Here is a 16,007-nt window from a genome sequence, read left to right on the forward strand (position 1 = left end):
AAAAAAAAAAAAAAAAAAAAAAAAAGCATATTAGTAATCAGGTTTTCTCCTTCCATTGAGTGTCTTCACAATATACCTTGCCTAACAGCAAGGTAGGTGACACCAATAGCAAGATATCCCGATGGTGCAAAAGGAAAGCTACCCAGAGGCTGGGCATGGTGGCTCACGGCTGTAATCCCAGCACTTTAGCAGGCAGGTGGATCACCTAAGGTCAGGAGTTCAAGACCAGCCTGACCAGCATGACGAAACCCTGTCTCTACTAAAAATACAAAAATTAGCCCTGCGTGGTGGCATGTGCTTGTAGTCCCAGCTACTCAGAAGGCTGTGGCAGGAGAATCACTTGAACCCAGGAAGTGGAGGTTGCAGTGAGCTGAGATCGCGCCACTGCACTCCAGCCTAGTGACAGATAGAGACTCCGTCTCAAAAAATAAATACATAAATAAATAAATTAATTAAATTAAATTAAATTCATTTTACTACTAAACATTTGAGTGTTTTCTCTGTTTTAAATATCTCTGTAGACGTTTTAGTTATAGGGATCAATATAAATACAGCCTGTACTTCTTTTCTTAATGGAAAATAGTGCTAGTGGTGGTCATAGGGGTACTGATTTAGACAGAGTTGAATTAGCACAACAAAGGTAGACAGAAAAACTCAGAGAAAGGAGTAGGGGGCCCAGAAAGAAAAACATGTATTTTACCTGGTAACCCTAAATAGAAGAGACTGGCTCTAAATTGTTCATCTGTGAATCTGCTGATGGTACCTAGGGGTCATTGTACTGTTCTCTCTACTTTTGTGTGTGTTTGAAATTTTCCATCATAAAAAAATTAAAAGATATAACTTAAAAAATAGGTACCTTTCACAAAAACAATGAAAATATGAGACCTTACAGTAATATGAACCAGGAAATATAGGACCTTTATGGAAAGAGTTAAAAATGTATTTAATGGCAATGTTTGTACCATAAATGGAAAGAAATGCTATTGACAAAATTAGAAAAAATATGAATTCCCCAAATTGATCTCTAGATTTATTCACTTACCACTAAATTCAATGAATGTATTGCTCCTTTATTTTTTTTAAAAAAGTGATTTCAATAGTACAAATCTTGTGAAATGTAGTTGACTCTTTATAATTTGATTCAAGTTAGCTCCACGTACCAATGGCCATACCCTAAATTCTTTGAGACACGTCTGTCTTCTAGACTTTATTAGAGATACCTTGAGTTTATCATGTTTCTACAAGACAGCCAAATTCTTAAATACCTTTCCCGAATCTATTTTGTCCCACTGAAAAAAGGTACTTGGGGCCATCTTCATCTATTCACAGACTTTAATGAAGAAGTTTTGCCCTTGAAAATGAGACTGAATTATAATTGGCATTTATGGGTGGCATTTCTCAATTATATCTTTTACAGTTATGCATTAGTAATTGTGGTGTCATTCAATCTTGTGAGTTCTTGAATTTCTGAATTTTGTCTTTTTCTTTTCAACTCCGTTTGCAGCTAATTCTTTTCTGAGTTCATCTTTTTCTCGCAGTATTTTAAGTGTAGCCAGTAGCATCCAGGGCTAGCAACATACTGTTTCCCAACCTCTGTGTATAAATCAGCAAGTTCATTAATCATATTATCTGGTTTCTCAGTTTTCTCAGGCAAATGCAGTGTTACCATTGCATTCGATAGGTCATCATTGTTTCCAGCCTTCAGTAACAGTTACTTGCTACTCAGTCGCAATTGCAGGTGTCACGTATGTTACGTGTTTGTTATGGCGATAACCTACTCCTGTTAACAGTTTCTGGACTAGGATAACCTACTCCTGTTAACAGTTTCTGGACTAGCTTTTCCTAAGCAAGGCTGCTGTAACAACCCTCACATTGTAGTGCCTTCCTATAGTAGAGATGTATTTCTAGCTCCCATGTTAACTACAAGTTGTCTGTGGTTTTGGGGCTCTGTTAAATGTGTCTTACTCAGTGTTCCAGGCTGAGGAACAGCCCTGTCTTTGTCTTAGGTCAGAGGGAAAATTGAAAATTCCGAAACACTCAGTGTTCTTCATCTTCTCGTAAGATATGATATAAATAACTTACAATTATATTTCATTAGCCAAAGTAAGCTAATATGGCCACGCCCAATGTTTGTATGGTAGGGAGTATTTGCCTCTCAAAGACTGTGCTATAAGTCACCAGGTTCAAGGACAGGGATGTATATTTATCTTATAGGGAGAGGGTAGAATAGTGTAGAACAGTAATACCATCTACATATCCATTTCTAGGTATATTTTCTAAAGCAGTGTTTTTCAAACATTCAGCTGAGTTCTTAGCTGAAGATAAATATTTGGAAGTTGTCAGTATATAAGTGAGTGTGAATAAGATCACCCAGGGAGAGGGAAGAGAGAGTACCAGAAACCTCATGGGAGAAGCATCTGCAAAGAATACTAAGAACAACCTGTCAGAAGTAGGGAGGAGAATAGGAAAAGAGCATGTCCTGGACCCTAGTTATAGAATTATTTCTGCTCCAAAAAGTGTAACTTTTTAAAAAAAAGAAAGCCTGAATGCAAGCATTTTACATCTATCTGGTTTGTACCATCACAAGACTTAATTTCCAAATAGCATAAGAAGTTTAATATTAATATATACTCATTTACTATTACAGAGATTTGCCACAATATGGACAGAAGCAGTGGCAGTCCTATTTTGGAAGAACTTTTGATGTTTACACCAAACTCTGGAAGTTCCAGCAGCAGCATCGGTAAATGAATTTCATAGTTAAAGGAGAGCGAAGGCCTGTTTTGTATTAGTCACAGTTTTTATCTTCACTACTTCAGTGCTTTTTATCTTGGTGCTTTTTCTTTTTTTTCACCAAAGCAAAGGTAAATCTTGGTACTTTTAAAATAACATATTTCATCTTTATAACCCAAATGAAAACAAATTTATTTCTTTCCTATTTATTTAAGATTTTAAAATGTATGGCCAGGCATGGTGGCTCATGCCTGTAAACCCAGCATTTTGGGAGGCCAAGGTGGGAGGATTGCTTGAGCTCAGGAGTTTGAGACCAGCCTGGGCGGCATGGCTAAACCCTATCTCTACAGAAATTAGCCAGGTGTAGGGTGTGCAGCTGTAATCCCAGCTACTCAGGAGGCTGTGGCACAAAAATCACTTGAACCCTGAAAGGGGAGGTTGCAGTGAGCTGAGATTATGTCACTACACTCCAGCTTGGGCAACAGAGAGAGACCCTGTCTCAAAAAAATAAATAAATAAATGAAAATAAATAATAAAATAAGGCTGGGTGCAGTGGCTCATGCCTGTAATCCCGGCACTTTAGGAGGTTGAGGTGGGTGGATAACTTGAGGTCAGGAGTTTGAGACCAGCCTGGCTAACATGGTGAAACCCCGTCTCTACTAAAAATACAAAAATTAGTCGGGCGTGGTGGTGCACACCTGTAATCGCAGCTACTCAGGAGACTGAGGCAGCAGAATCACTTGAACCCGAGAGGCGGAGGTTGCAGTGAGCCCAGATCATGCCACTGCACGCCAGCCTGGGCAACAGAGTCACACTTTGTCTCAAAAAAAGAGAAAAAAAACAGTAACATTCTTGTCTGATTTTTAAAGACAATATTATATGTGGAATATTATATGTGGAATGGTTCAGATCAGCTGGAGCATAGGTAGGATGATTTATGGTTTCATTCTAAAATACATGTTTATTGGCCAAAGGAGTTTGTTTTTATATTTCAACTTATAAATAGACATTTAATGAAATGCTTTTAAATTTAATGGAATGACTATGTTGAAATCTAATGAAAAATTCATTAGCTTTGCTGAATTGGATGGTATTTTATCCTATTGAATTTACAGATTTCATTAGTTTTGGAATTTATAGACTCTTATTTCTATTTTCTTGTATCCTATATAAAACAGACAAGTCTTGGATAATCGGTATGGCTTGAAGCGCTGGCAAATAGGAGAAATTGCTTCCAAGATTGGGCAGCTATACTATCATTATTAGTAAGTATATTACACATGGAAAGAGTCAAGTGTTGTCTGATTAAAACATAGCATGCAGAAGTATACATAGTATCCTCATTGCTAGGCATGAAAATTGTGAGTTACAAATGAAACCCTAGTAGTTCGGGCCAGATTGATCAAGACAGTGGTGTGCAATAACCTTCCATAGTCAAAGTACTATTTGTTTTAAAGGCTTGCCTCCCAAACACTTCATTTGTTCAGACTCATTTATAACTTAAAAATTTGATCTTGGTTTTAGATAAATGATTAATACTAAAGGATTTATTGTTCTTACAGCTTCACTTGTCTTCACTTGTCTTGTGTAGCATTATATTGTAATTTGTATGTATAAATGAATGATTTTCAGAAGGATACTTTAAAAAACTCATACTTGGCTGGGCGCGGTGGCTCAAGCCTGTAATCCCAGCACTTTGGGAGGCCGAGATGGGCGGATCACGAAGTCAGGAGATCGAGACCATCCTGGCTAACACGGTGAAACCCCGTCTCTACTAAAAATAGAAAAACTAGCCGGGCGAGGTGGCGGGCGCCTGTAGTCCCAGCTACTCGGGAGGCTGAGGCAGGAGAATGGCGTAAACCCAGGAGGCGGAGCTTGCAGTGAGCTGAGATCTGGCCACTGCACTCCAGTCCAGGCGACAGAGCGAGACTCTGCCTCAAAAAAAAAAAAAAAAACTCATACTTGCAGGATATGTTTGAAAGATATTTTTTATTATATCCTTAGAGCACTAACATCTGTATAGTTCCATCCCTGAGTTCAGAAAACAAGAAGGGTCCCTTTAGGAATCTAAATCTCATTATCCCAAAGTGATAATCAGGTATACAATAAAAAAGGCTTGGACCATTTGTAATCTAAAAGGCAATAAAATGGCTGGGTGTGGTGGCTCACGCCTGTAATCCTAGCACTTTGGGAGGCCAAGGCAGGTGGCTCACCTGAGGTCAGGAGTTTGAGACCAGCCTGGTGAAACCCCATCTCTACTAAAAAGATAAAATTAGCCAGGCATGGTGGTGGGTGCCTGTAATCCCAGCTACACAGGAGGCTGAGGCAGGAGAATTGCTTGAACCTGGGAGGCAGAGGTTGCAGTGAGCCGAGATCATGCCATTGGCACTCCAGCCTGGACAACAAGAGTGAAACTGTCTCAAAAAATAAAAAAAAAAATAAAAAAAAAAAAGACAATAAAACTTCTTCCATTTCCTACATTTTGGCATACCATTCCAAATTCCCACCATTAAAATCACTCTTTTGGGTAGAATATTTTCTTAAAAAGTCCCTTATAAAACTAGAAATGTGTTTTCTCGGGTAGAAATATTTTCTTAAAAAGTCCCTTGTGAAGCATAATTCATTAACATCCCCTGAAGATTAATATGGATTAGTGCATTCCTCAGTTCTGTGAGGAAAAAAATTAAAGAAATGGGCCAAAGGACTGTATGGATTTGAGGAAGTGACCTAGTCCTGGGAGATAAGGATTTCACTGGATGGAATGCTGTTTGAGTCACTTCAGAGAAGGAGGGTAATGTGCAATATGGATTGGCATCAAAAAAGGCTTGGATGCAGCAAGGAGGTTTTTCAAAAATTTTAATTATTATTTTTTATGCATTTTAAGGGTGATAGATATTGCCTTGCCGATTCAAATTTAGGACAGTCATTCCCACCCCCTCACCCCATGAGATAGAGGAATACAGCAGTATATAGAACAAGTATTTACTGTGGTGAAGAGTCTCTGACACTGTCATATTTAAAAATTTGTCTTTTCTCATAGCTTACGCACATCTGAAACCAGCTATCTGAATGAGGCTTTTTCCTTCTATTCTGCAATCAGACAGAGATCATATTATTCTCAAGTCAATAAAGAAGACAGGTATGTATCTGCTATGTTTTTAGAAAGATGAGGATAAAACACTCAGTGTTTAGTCTGCGTGGAAATTGTGCGGAAAAGCATACATTTGTTTATAACTTGCACTCATTTACCAGACTTTATTGAGTGCCTACTATGTAGTAGACCTTCAAAAGCATAGAGAGGTATATGTTACCTAAGCAATAAACATCAAAGATGTTGTAACAGATGTCACAATACCAAAGGAGGGTTGGGTTATTGTTGTACAAGAGATTGACTGAATTCACATAGATTTAGTACAAAAGAAATGATTCCAAAACAAGGCTTAGCAAATAACATTTATTCTTTAGCCTGTGTAATCTTAATTCATGTCTCTTCAAAAGCCTGGTGACAACTGTCATGTAGGACCAGGGAATAGCATGCTAATATTGTTTGAATTTTCTCTGTCTCTCTTTTTTTTGAGATGGAGTCTTGCTGTGTCGCCCAGGCTGGAGTACAGTGGTGTTATCTCAACTCACTGCAACCTCCATTTCCGTGTCCTGGGTTCAAGCAATTATCCTGCCTCAGCATCCCAAGTATCTGGGATGACAGGCTTGTGCCACCACCCCCGGCTAATTTTTTTGTATTTTTTACTAGAGATGGGGTTTCACCGCATTGGCCAGGCTGGTCTCGAACTCTTGACCTCACGTGATCCACCCGCCTTAGCCTTGCAAAGTGCTGGGATTACAGACATGAGCCACCGTACCCAGCCTGGATTGTGATTTTGTTAATTCCAGATGAGTATGAAATTGTGGAAGAAGTCAGAGATCTTCTGGAGAATCTTTCTTGCTAGCGTTCTGGGAATTGTTGGATGAGAAAGTTCAGGCACAGAAGGTCTGAATATTCTCTCTACCTCAGCAACAGAACTCACAGTTTTTATATGGTGAAAAGATTATATTCTCTTAGCAATAGAAGAAAACAGTTTTGACATGTTTTTCTCGAGAACACTTTATGGTTAACTGTTGTAAGCTTTCCAACTAAACAGTGACATTTTGGGGAAAGCCCCAGTCTTCTCTTTAATTTCCTTGCGTATCTTGTTCAGACTTGTCTAGGGGCGTTTGCATGGCACATGTAAGGGGTGCAGATGCTGGAGTGTACATTTTTCATATCTTTTTGTCATCCCCTTACATCAGAAGTTCCATCAATTACTTTTCCCTTAGGTTTTCCTATAGTTTGCTTCACATATTTTCAATACAGATATATTTCCTCCAATCCTAATTTAAAAAAAATTCTTGCTATGCTATTTGTCTTAATTCTTGGCGAGATAAATTATATCTTCAAAAATACAAAAGAGCTGTGTAACATTTTATCAGCATTAAAAATACATATAAGCAGAGAACTATTTTAAGTAATAGCAAAACACCTTGTATAATTTACTTTTCTGCATTTTCTAATTTGACAAAAGGGAAATTGGCTTTAATCTTAATACCCAACAGTTTGATTTTTTGCCATAATTTTGTGCCTTAATAACAAACATCCAATTTGAATTGTTTTCCTGTGCAGTTTCCTAGATCAGGGCATATTATTTAGAAGTAGGATTATTTGGAATCAGGATGACAAAAACTCTTGCTTTGTGCCAGTAAATTAGAATCAAAGGACAATCTGGTGTGCAAATCCTTGACCTTGCTGTGTGTGGTTAGGAGGGTCTTTGTTCAGTTGGTAGGTTGTTTCTTAGTTCACACAGGGTAAGAGTGCCAGTCAAGATTGCAGTCAGCAACAGCTGCTAAAATCAAGAGCCAGGAGAGAAAACCAAGTAAGGAAGTATTCCACAATTTCACAGTTCATTTAAAAGGCAAAAATCTTCACTCCTCAAAAGGAACAAGTTCTCTCTGCACTGTCTCAGCAGCTAAGGATTATGTCGAGACTAGGAGGAATAAGTAGTTTGTTCCAGCAATCTCAAGGTTAGTGTCTGTCACTAAGCATAGACCACTCCCAGAACATCTCATTCCATGGGTCCATTGTACTTAGGAGAGGAGATATTACCATACAGCCACTCCTCCTAGGACCTGCACACCCCAATTCTGTTGCAAATGGCCAAAGCTGAACCTGGTTGGATATGGAGAAGGTGAAGATTCTGAATACCCAGAAGGTTGTGGGGAGATGTTACAGTGAGCCACCTGGAAGAACAGAGTTTCCTAGGCAAATATGTAGTGAAAGAATCAGGGTCTTGTAAGTAGTGAGCCTAGCAGGTTGGACAAGGCTGGAATTCTGGAGTCCAGAAGTTTGATAAGAGCTTTAAAAAAAGGCCAGGTGCGGTGGCTCACACCTATAATGCCAGCACTTTGGGAGGCCAAGGCAGGTGGATTATGAGGTTACAAGATCGAGACCATCCTGGCTAACATGGTGAAACCCCCTCTCTACTAAAAATACAAAAAATTAGCCAGGCGTGGTGGCACACGCCTGTTGTCCCAGCTACTCGGGAGGCTGAGGCACAAGAATCGCTTGAACCCAGGAGGCGGAGGTTGCAGTGAGCTAAGATGGCGCCACTGCACTCCAGCCTGGGTGACAGAGTGAGACTCCATCTCAAAAAAAAAAAACTTCATAAAAAGCCTTCAATTTTACATTCATATTTCCCACTGGAAAAAACTTAATACTGTCACCACTTATGTTGACATTGACAGCATGTCAACATGTCATTTATTGTTCAGAAGAAGCATAGAGTAAGTAAAGTTTGCTTGTTATTATTTTAAGAAAAATAATTTTGGGCCGGGCGCGGTGGCTCAAGCCTGTAATCCCAGCACTTTGGGAGGCCGAGACGGGCGGATCACAAGGTCAGGAGATCGAGACCATCCTGGCTAACACGGTGAAACCCCGTCTCTACTAAAAAATACAAAAAACTAGCCGGGTGAGGTGGCGGACGCCTGTAGTCCCAGCTACTCGGGAGGCTGAGTCAGGAGAATGGCGTAAACCCGGGAGGCGGAGCTTGCAGTGAGCTGAGATCCGGCCACTGCACTCCAGCCTGGGCAACAGAGCGAGACTCCATCTCAAAAAAAAAAAAAAATAATAATTTTAAAGAACATAAGGAGAATGTCTAACTTCAGAAGAGGTGGAGGGGGAAGTGAATAATAAAATTATGGTTATTACAATGGAAGGCAGGAAAGGAAAATAAACTCCAGTTATGTTGATGTCAACATAAATGGTAACAGGATTAAGTTTTTTTCAGTGGGAAGTATGAATGTAAAATTGAAGACTTTGGCTCTTTGTAATGGTGCTGATGATAAAGAGGGCTTGATGTGGACCCTTCCAGTGAGTCACATTCTTTTTTCTGCAGTTTGATATGGAGTTAGTTGGTAGTTTAGGGGTTGTGGTTCAGGTTATCGGGCTTGATTGAGGTGGCCTGTCATGTATGAGTGGACAGCACTGACGCATTTCATCTGTGCTTTGCTGCAGTTCATCACAGTGGCTTCTGAAATAGAAAGCACCCACCCACTTCTGTATGCTTATTGAATATAAGGATCAGCTAACTATGGCCTGTTTGCATGCCAAATTGGGCCCGTGGCCTGTTTTTGTACTGTGTGGCAGTTTAGAATTTTTTTTTTTTACATTTTCAAAGGGTTGTAAAAAGGGAAAAGATGAATATGCTACAGAAACCAAATGTGGCCTGCAAAGCTTAAAATACTTACCATCTGGCCCTTTGTAGAAAGTTTGCTGGTTGTATAATCCATTATATAGATTCATAGAACCTATTTTTTAATAAAAAAAGTAACAGAATTAAGTCATTCAGTTTCAAGTTTGAATTGACATCATCCTTCTACTAATTTTCTTTGTTTTGAATTCCACTTCCGACAATGTGATAGGCTAGATAACCTGAAATACTAAACACCTAGAAATGCTGGATAAAATAGGACAATCATCCTTTTAAATGGAAAACCTAGCTGTCAAGAGAGTAAGGAAGTCCCTAGTTCATTTTCCCATTGCTGTGGTGACCTTGGAGGGTGGGGCGATTGGTTTGGGTGACATAAAAGAGCAAGGAAGAAGAAAATTGAAACTAGAAGGGGAAGGTGTGATATACAAGAAGGATTGGTGAGAAAAAATTATCCCCTTGTATTCTAAAACATCGATTTGATGGGGCAGTAATCATCGTAACAAATGGCTGATTGACATTATTAACATAAAATGGAACCAAATCTGGATAACAATAATATGAAAGAAGAAAGGGGATAATTAAACCATTCTAATAAGATCCATTTATTGTTCAGAAGAAACATAGAGTAAAGTTTACTTGTTGATATTTTAAGGAAACTATAATTAAAATGTATAACTTCAGAAGAGGTAGAGGGAAAAGTGAGTAACAAAATGATCATGACAATGAAAGGCAGGAAGGGAAATAAACTCCAAAAAGTATAAGTAGCACAAAATAATAAAATAGAAACAAATCCAAATCAAAGTAAGTAAAAGTGATCTAGACTTCCCTCTTAAAAGACAGAGATTATCAGTATGCCTCTTAGAAAAACCCAGTAATATACTGTTGTTAAGAGATTCTTCAAGGCCAAGAGCAGTGGCTCACACCTGTTATCCCAACACTCTGGGTGACTAAGATGGGAGGATCGCTTGAGGCCAGGAGTTCAAGACCAGCCTGGAAAACATAGCAAGACCCAGTTTCTACAAAGAAATAAAAATTAAAAAAATTAGGCAGGCATGGTGGCACATGCCTGTAATCCTAGTTACTCAGGAGGCTGAGTTGAGAGGATTGCTTGAGCCCAGGAGTTTCAGGCTGCAGTGGTTTATGATGGTGCCACTGCACTTAAGCCTAGAAAAAAGGGCAAGACTCTCTCTCTTTTAAATAAATGAATAAATAAATCCTTTAAAGATGGAAGGTAGACAGAGAAAGATAATGAGACAGCTACTAAGGGGAAGAAATGTGTACGTGTATACGCATTTCTTATGTGTATACTGTGTGTATATTTAAAGGAAGAAAGTATTGAGAATAGCGGTTTACTCTGTAATTGTGAAAGCAACAATTCAGGAAAATATAAAAATCATAAACTTATATATACCTAATAACATAGTATTATAATAAAGCAAAGTGTTTTTTTGAAGTGGGGAAATTAATAAGTGATTTAATATACGTGGGAATTTTTGATATATTTAATAATTCATATATCAAGAAGACAAAAAATTACAAGATTTGCCTAACAATTAAGTTTGTTCCAGTGTACCTAAAATTGTGTGCAACAGTAACTGTATATATGTTATTTTCAAACTTATAGGAAAATTTGTGAAATTAACTGATACTTGCCACAACACAAGTTTAATGCAAGGTTCAATAAAGTGTATGTGATCTAACCATGGTACGATTTCATTAAAAACAAAAATAAAACATAATTTTAAAAAATCAATAGCTGCATATGCAGCCCAGCTACTTAGAAGGCTGAGGCAAGAGGATTCCTTGAACCCAGGAGTTCAAGTCCAGTCTGAGCAACATAGCAAGACTCCATCTCTTAAACAACCGAAACAACAAAAGTTTGTCGATCATTAGACACATTTGTAAGTAACTCATGGGTCAAAAGAATTTTTAAAAAATTTTATTATGGAAAATGTTGAACATATACAAAAAATATACTGTTGTAAGGCTATCATATTTGTGATATAGGATATGGAAAGCAGGAGGAAATGTCAGGTTTGAATTGATAATTGGTAAGTGTAAAGTATTACGTGTGAACAGACTAAATATATTGTAAGGGGCATTTGATAAGTTAAAGGATCCATATTGTTACTCCTAGCAATCACTTAAAGAACAATAACAAAGAAGTAGTATAACTAGGAAGCCAGTAGATGATATAAAATGGAACACTAAAAAATATTTGATTAACCAAAGAGAAAGCAAAACAGGAACAACAGAGGAACACAGCAAGAGAAGGAGCAAATAGGAAACAAACAGCAAGGTGGTAGATATAAACCTAGCCAAGGCGGTAATGACGTTAAATGTAATCGGTCTAAATACATCAAGTAAAAGGCACAGAGATAGTCAAAGTGGACAGAAAATCAGGACCTAAGTATATATTGCCCACAAAACAGGTGAATTTAAATTAAAAGACACAGATAATTGAAAGAAGGATGAAAAATGATATACAAACAATAAGCATGAAAAAGCTGGCTGGCTTATACTAATAGCAGAAAAATGAGATTTTAAGACAAAGAATGTTCTTCCTGGAATCCTTTTCACCTCATATTTTCCTGCCTGTAGTCCTCCACACTTCCTTGTATTCTTAACTTAAATATTTATTACTTTCTTTAGGAAGCCTTTTTTCACCCAAGATCTAGTCCTGTGGGCATAAATAGCATTCTTTATTTCTCCTATCATTATATTATTCCATTGTGTTTTAAGCATTTATCTCTCTCCTATATATTTTAAGTTCTTTTCTGTCTGTAAGATCTTTGAAGAAGGGAATATCTCTAGTTTTTTACAATTGTACTTTTAGCAATTAACATAGTACCTGATGCACCTAAGTTCTCAATACTTGTTGAATGAATGAATATATGAGTAAACAACTTAATAAATCAGTAAGAAATATGTTAAAAAGACTATATGGGTTATATGTGGAAATGTTTATAATTGTGTGAAAAAGGATGGAAAGAGTTTTGAAAGCCATTGGAAAATTAAAAAAATCAAAAAGCATTCTTTTTTAATCTAATAAGTAATTTTTCGTTTATCTTCCATAGACCTGAATTAGTAGTTAAGAAGTTACGATATTATGCAAGATTTATAGTAGTTTGTCTTCTTCTCAACAAAATGGATGTTGTAAAGGATCTGGTAAAGGTAAATGTACTTTAAAATAGTTCAAATTCTAATCTCTAATTGTATATGGATGATCTTATTTTTTTAAAAACAGATTTTAGGTTAAAATAATTTTGATATATCAAAATAATTACAACATTCAAAGTATAGTAACTTCTGACAAGGGTAATGATAAAAATTTTCCAACTCTTCTCATGTTCCAAATACACTAATTTGAGATAATTATCTTGATTCCTTGCTTTTGTCCTTTCTGCATGTTTTTACATTTCAAAGCCCATCAATGGATGGCTGGAAATGCAAACAAACAAAAATACTTACTTTAAGAGAAAATAATTAAAATGTTATGTCAAGAAAAAGTACATAATGCTTTACAAAGGTATTGGGAATGATTTTCATTTTCCCACCACTTTACAGTGCATGAAGTCTCTCCTTCGTTAACTCAGGTGATAAACAGTTAACTCTCTTCAGATCCACTTAATACCTGTAATCATTGCATATGAAATTCTGGTTGCACTCTGTACTCAGTAGTTTCAATGGCATACTTAATTTTGTATCAAATATAACATGCCAGTTGGTTTTTTGGGTTTTGTGGGGGTTTTTTTTTTGAGACAAAGTCTCACTGTGTCTCCCAGCTGGAGTACAGTGACATGATCTTGTCTCTCTGCAACCTCTGCCTCCCGGGCTCAAGCAATCCTCCCACCTTAGTCTCCTGAGTAGCTGGAATCATAGACTCAAGCCACCACGCCTAGCTAATTTTTGTGTTTTTTGTAGAGACAGGGTTTCACCGTGTTGCCCAGACTAGTCTCAAACTCATGAGTTCAAGCAATCCACCAGCCTTGGCCTCCCGAAGTGTTGGGATTACAGGCGTGAGCCACTGTGCCCAGCTCAACATGCCAGTTTTGACAAGGGCACCAGAAGTAGCTCTCCATACTTCTTTTCTACCTTCCTTTATACCCAGTTATCATTAAAAATATTTCCAAAAACTGTATAATATAAATCCAAATAAAGTCAGGAAGTATTTTTAGAAATATATAATTTTTTGTAGTGGTAGGGTCTCATTGTGTTGCCTAGGCTGGTCTGGAAATCCTGGTCTCAAATGATCCTCCCACCTCGACCTCCCAAAGGGCTGGGATTAAGTGAGACACTGTATCCAGCCTCATTTTTTTTAATGTTAAAATTTTTGAATTTCTCTTTTCTGATTTTTTCATTAATGAATTCATTGCCGATGTAATACTGATAGGAAATAGATCTCTGTAAAGACTTTATTTGATGGGTATTATGAAGTTTGTGACTTTCGAAGAAAATTTGTTTAGTTTTCATCTTTGTTTTTGGTTATAATCAGGACTGTGTATTGATAATAATCAAATTTTGTAAGTATGTCGATTTCTGTCAGGAATATGGTTCTATATGGCTGTGTATTTTATGGGTTTTTTAATAACCTTTTTTGTAATGTTTTTAAAATCAGGAATTGTCAGATGAAATTGAAGATTATACTCACCGATTTAATACTGAAGATCAAGTGGAATGGAACTTGGTGCTTCAAGAAGTAGCAGCTTTCATTGAGGTCAGTTTTTGATAAGAAATGACCATGTAGTTTATGTTTTTATTGTGTCTATATGTCAAGAAGAAGGAATAACGTACTATATTGATATTTAGTCTTGGCCATTCTTACTGCTTTTTTCTTTAGGCGGACCCTGTAATGGTATTAAATGATGATAATACCATTGTTATCACATCGAATCGCCTTGCTGAAACAGGAGCCCCATTGCTGGAACAGGGCATGATTGTGGGACAGTTGTCTCTGGCTGATGCACTCATTATTGGTAATTGTAATAACCAGGTAAAGAATTGTGAAGGAATTATGCTTAAAATTCACTGTGAAAAATAGTGCTATTGATGATCACAGAATTATTTTCTTATAAATATCCTAACATCCTCTTACGAAGAAATTGCTGATTAAATTGTGCTGTGTGCATATATGAAATATATTACAGATATTTAAATAGCTTAGAAAGAGTTTTTTTTTTTTTTTGAGACGGAGTCTCGCTCTGTCACCCAGGCTGGAGTGCAGTGGCCAGATCTCAGCTCACTGCAAGCTCCGCCTCCCGGGTTTACGCCATTCTCCTGCCTCAGCCTCCCGAGTAATTGGGACTACAGGCACCCGCCACATCATCTGGCTAGTTTTTTTGTATTTTTTTAGTAGAGATGGGATTTCACCGTGTTAGCCAGGATGGTCTCGATCTCCTGACCTCGTGATCCGCCCGTCTCGGCCTCCCAAAGTGCTGGGATTACAGGCTTGAGCCACCGCGCCCGGCCAGAAAGAATTTTTAATAACATAGGAAGATATTCATGATACAGTAAATGAAAATAAACTTGCCATGGAGCCATGGAAGCAGAATTATTTCATATATGTTAGAATGTCTATATGTATGCACATAGGAAAAAGACTAGGAAGAAATTTTACAACTATCTAAGTTTTATCTCCGAATAACCAAATTGTAGGGATTTTTATTTTATTTTTTACAACACTCTAAAGTTTCCAAAGTTTCTGGCCTGGCACAGTAGTAGCTCACACCTGTAATCCCAGCACTTTGAGAATCCCAGGTGGTTGGATCACTCGAGGTCAGGAGTTCGAGACCAGCCTGGCCAACAATGGCAAAACCCCATCTCTACTACAAAATGAAAAAATTAGCCAGCCATGGTGGCATGCACCTGTAATTCTAGCTCCTCGGGAGGCTGAGGCAAGAGAATCACTTGAACCCGGGAGGCGGAGGTTGCAATGAGCCAAGATCATGCCACTGTACTCCAACCTGGGCGACAGAGTGAGACTCTGTCTCAAAAAATAATAATAACAATAAAGTTTCCAAAATGCATATGTACTACTTTCCAGTCGAGCTAAAAGGGGCAAGGAGTTGGTGTGTTTTTTTTGTGTGTGGGAGTTTTTTGAGACGGAGTCTTGCTTTGTCACTCAGATGGGAGTGCAGTGGCACGATTTTGGCTCACTGCAACCTCCGTCTCCTAGGTTCAAGCGATTCTCCTGCCTCAGTCTCCCAAGTAGCTGGGATTACAGGCACATACCACCACGCCCGGCTAATTTTTGTATTTTTAGTAGATACAGGGTATCATGTTGCCCAGGCTGGTCTTGAACTCATGACTTCAAGTGATCTTCCTGCCTCAGCCTCCCAAAGTGTTGAGATTACAGGTGTGAGCCGCCGCACCTGGCCAGGAGTTGTTTTTGTGTAAATTTGTCAAAAGTGAATTTCAAATGTTTTTTCATGACAGAATAGCCCCATGATCATGAGATTTAATGTACTAGAAATGAAATTTACTGGAAATTGCACCAGTAAATACATTTTTCTTTCTTTCCTTTTTTTTTTTTTT

At 37.9% G+C, this 16,007-nt stretch overlaps 1 protein-coding gene across 1 annotated transcript in view; it reads left to right on the top strand.

The window, feature by feature from the left end:
- SCAI (suppressor of cancer cell invasion) overlaps nt 1–16,007 on the top strand; it is a 197,905-nt gene that overhangs the window by 121,234 nt on the left and 60,664 nt on the right. The window contains 6 exon segments of the mRNA XM_011931463.1: nt 2,648–2,743; nt 3,912–3,998; nt 5,774–5,872; nt 12,551–12,647; nt 14,092–14,190; nt 14,314–14,466. Of these exon segments, the coding sequence (XP_011786853.1) occupies nt 2,648–2,743; nt 3,912–3,998; nt 5,774–5,872; nt 12,551–12,647; nt 14,092–14,190; nt 14,314–14,466 (631 nt within the window).

The sequence above is a fragment of the Colobus angolensis genome, unplaced genomic scaffold (genome assembly GCF_000951035.1).
Source record: "Colobus angolensis palliatus isolate OR3802 unplaced genomic scaffold, Cang.pa_1.0 Scaffold9, whole genome shotgun sequence".
Classification (NCBI taxonomy): Eukaryota; Metazoa; Chordata; class Mammalia; order Primates; family Cercopithecidae; genus Colobus; species Colobus angolensis.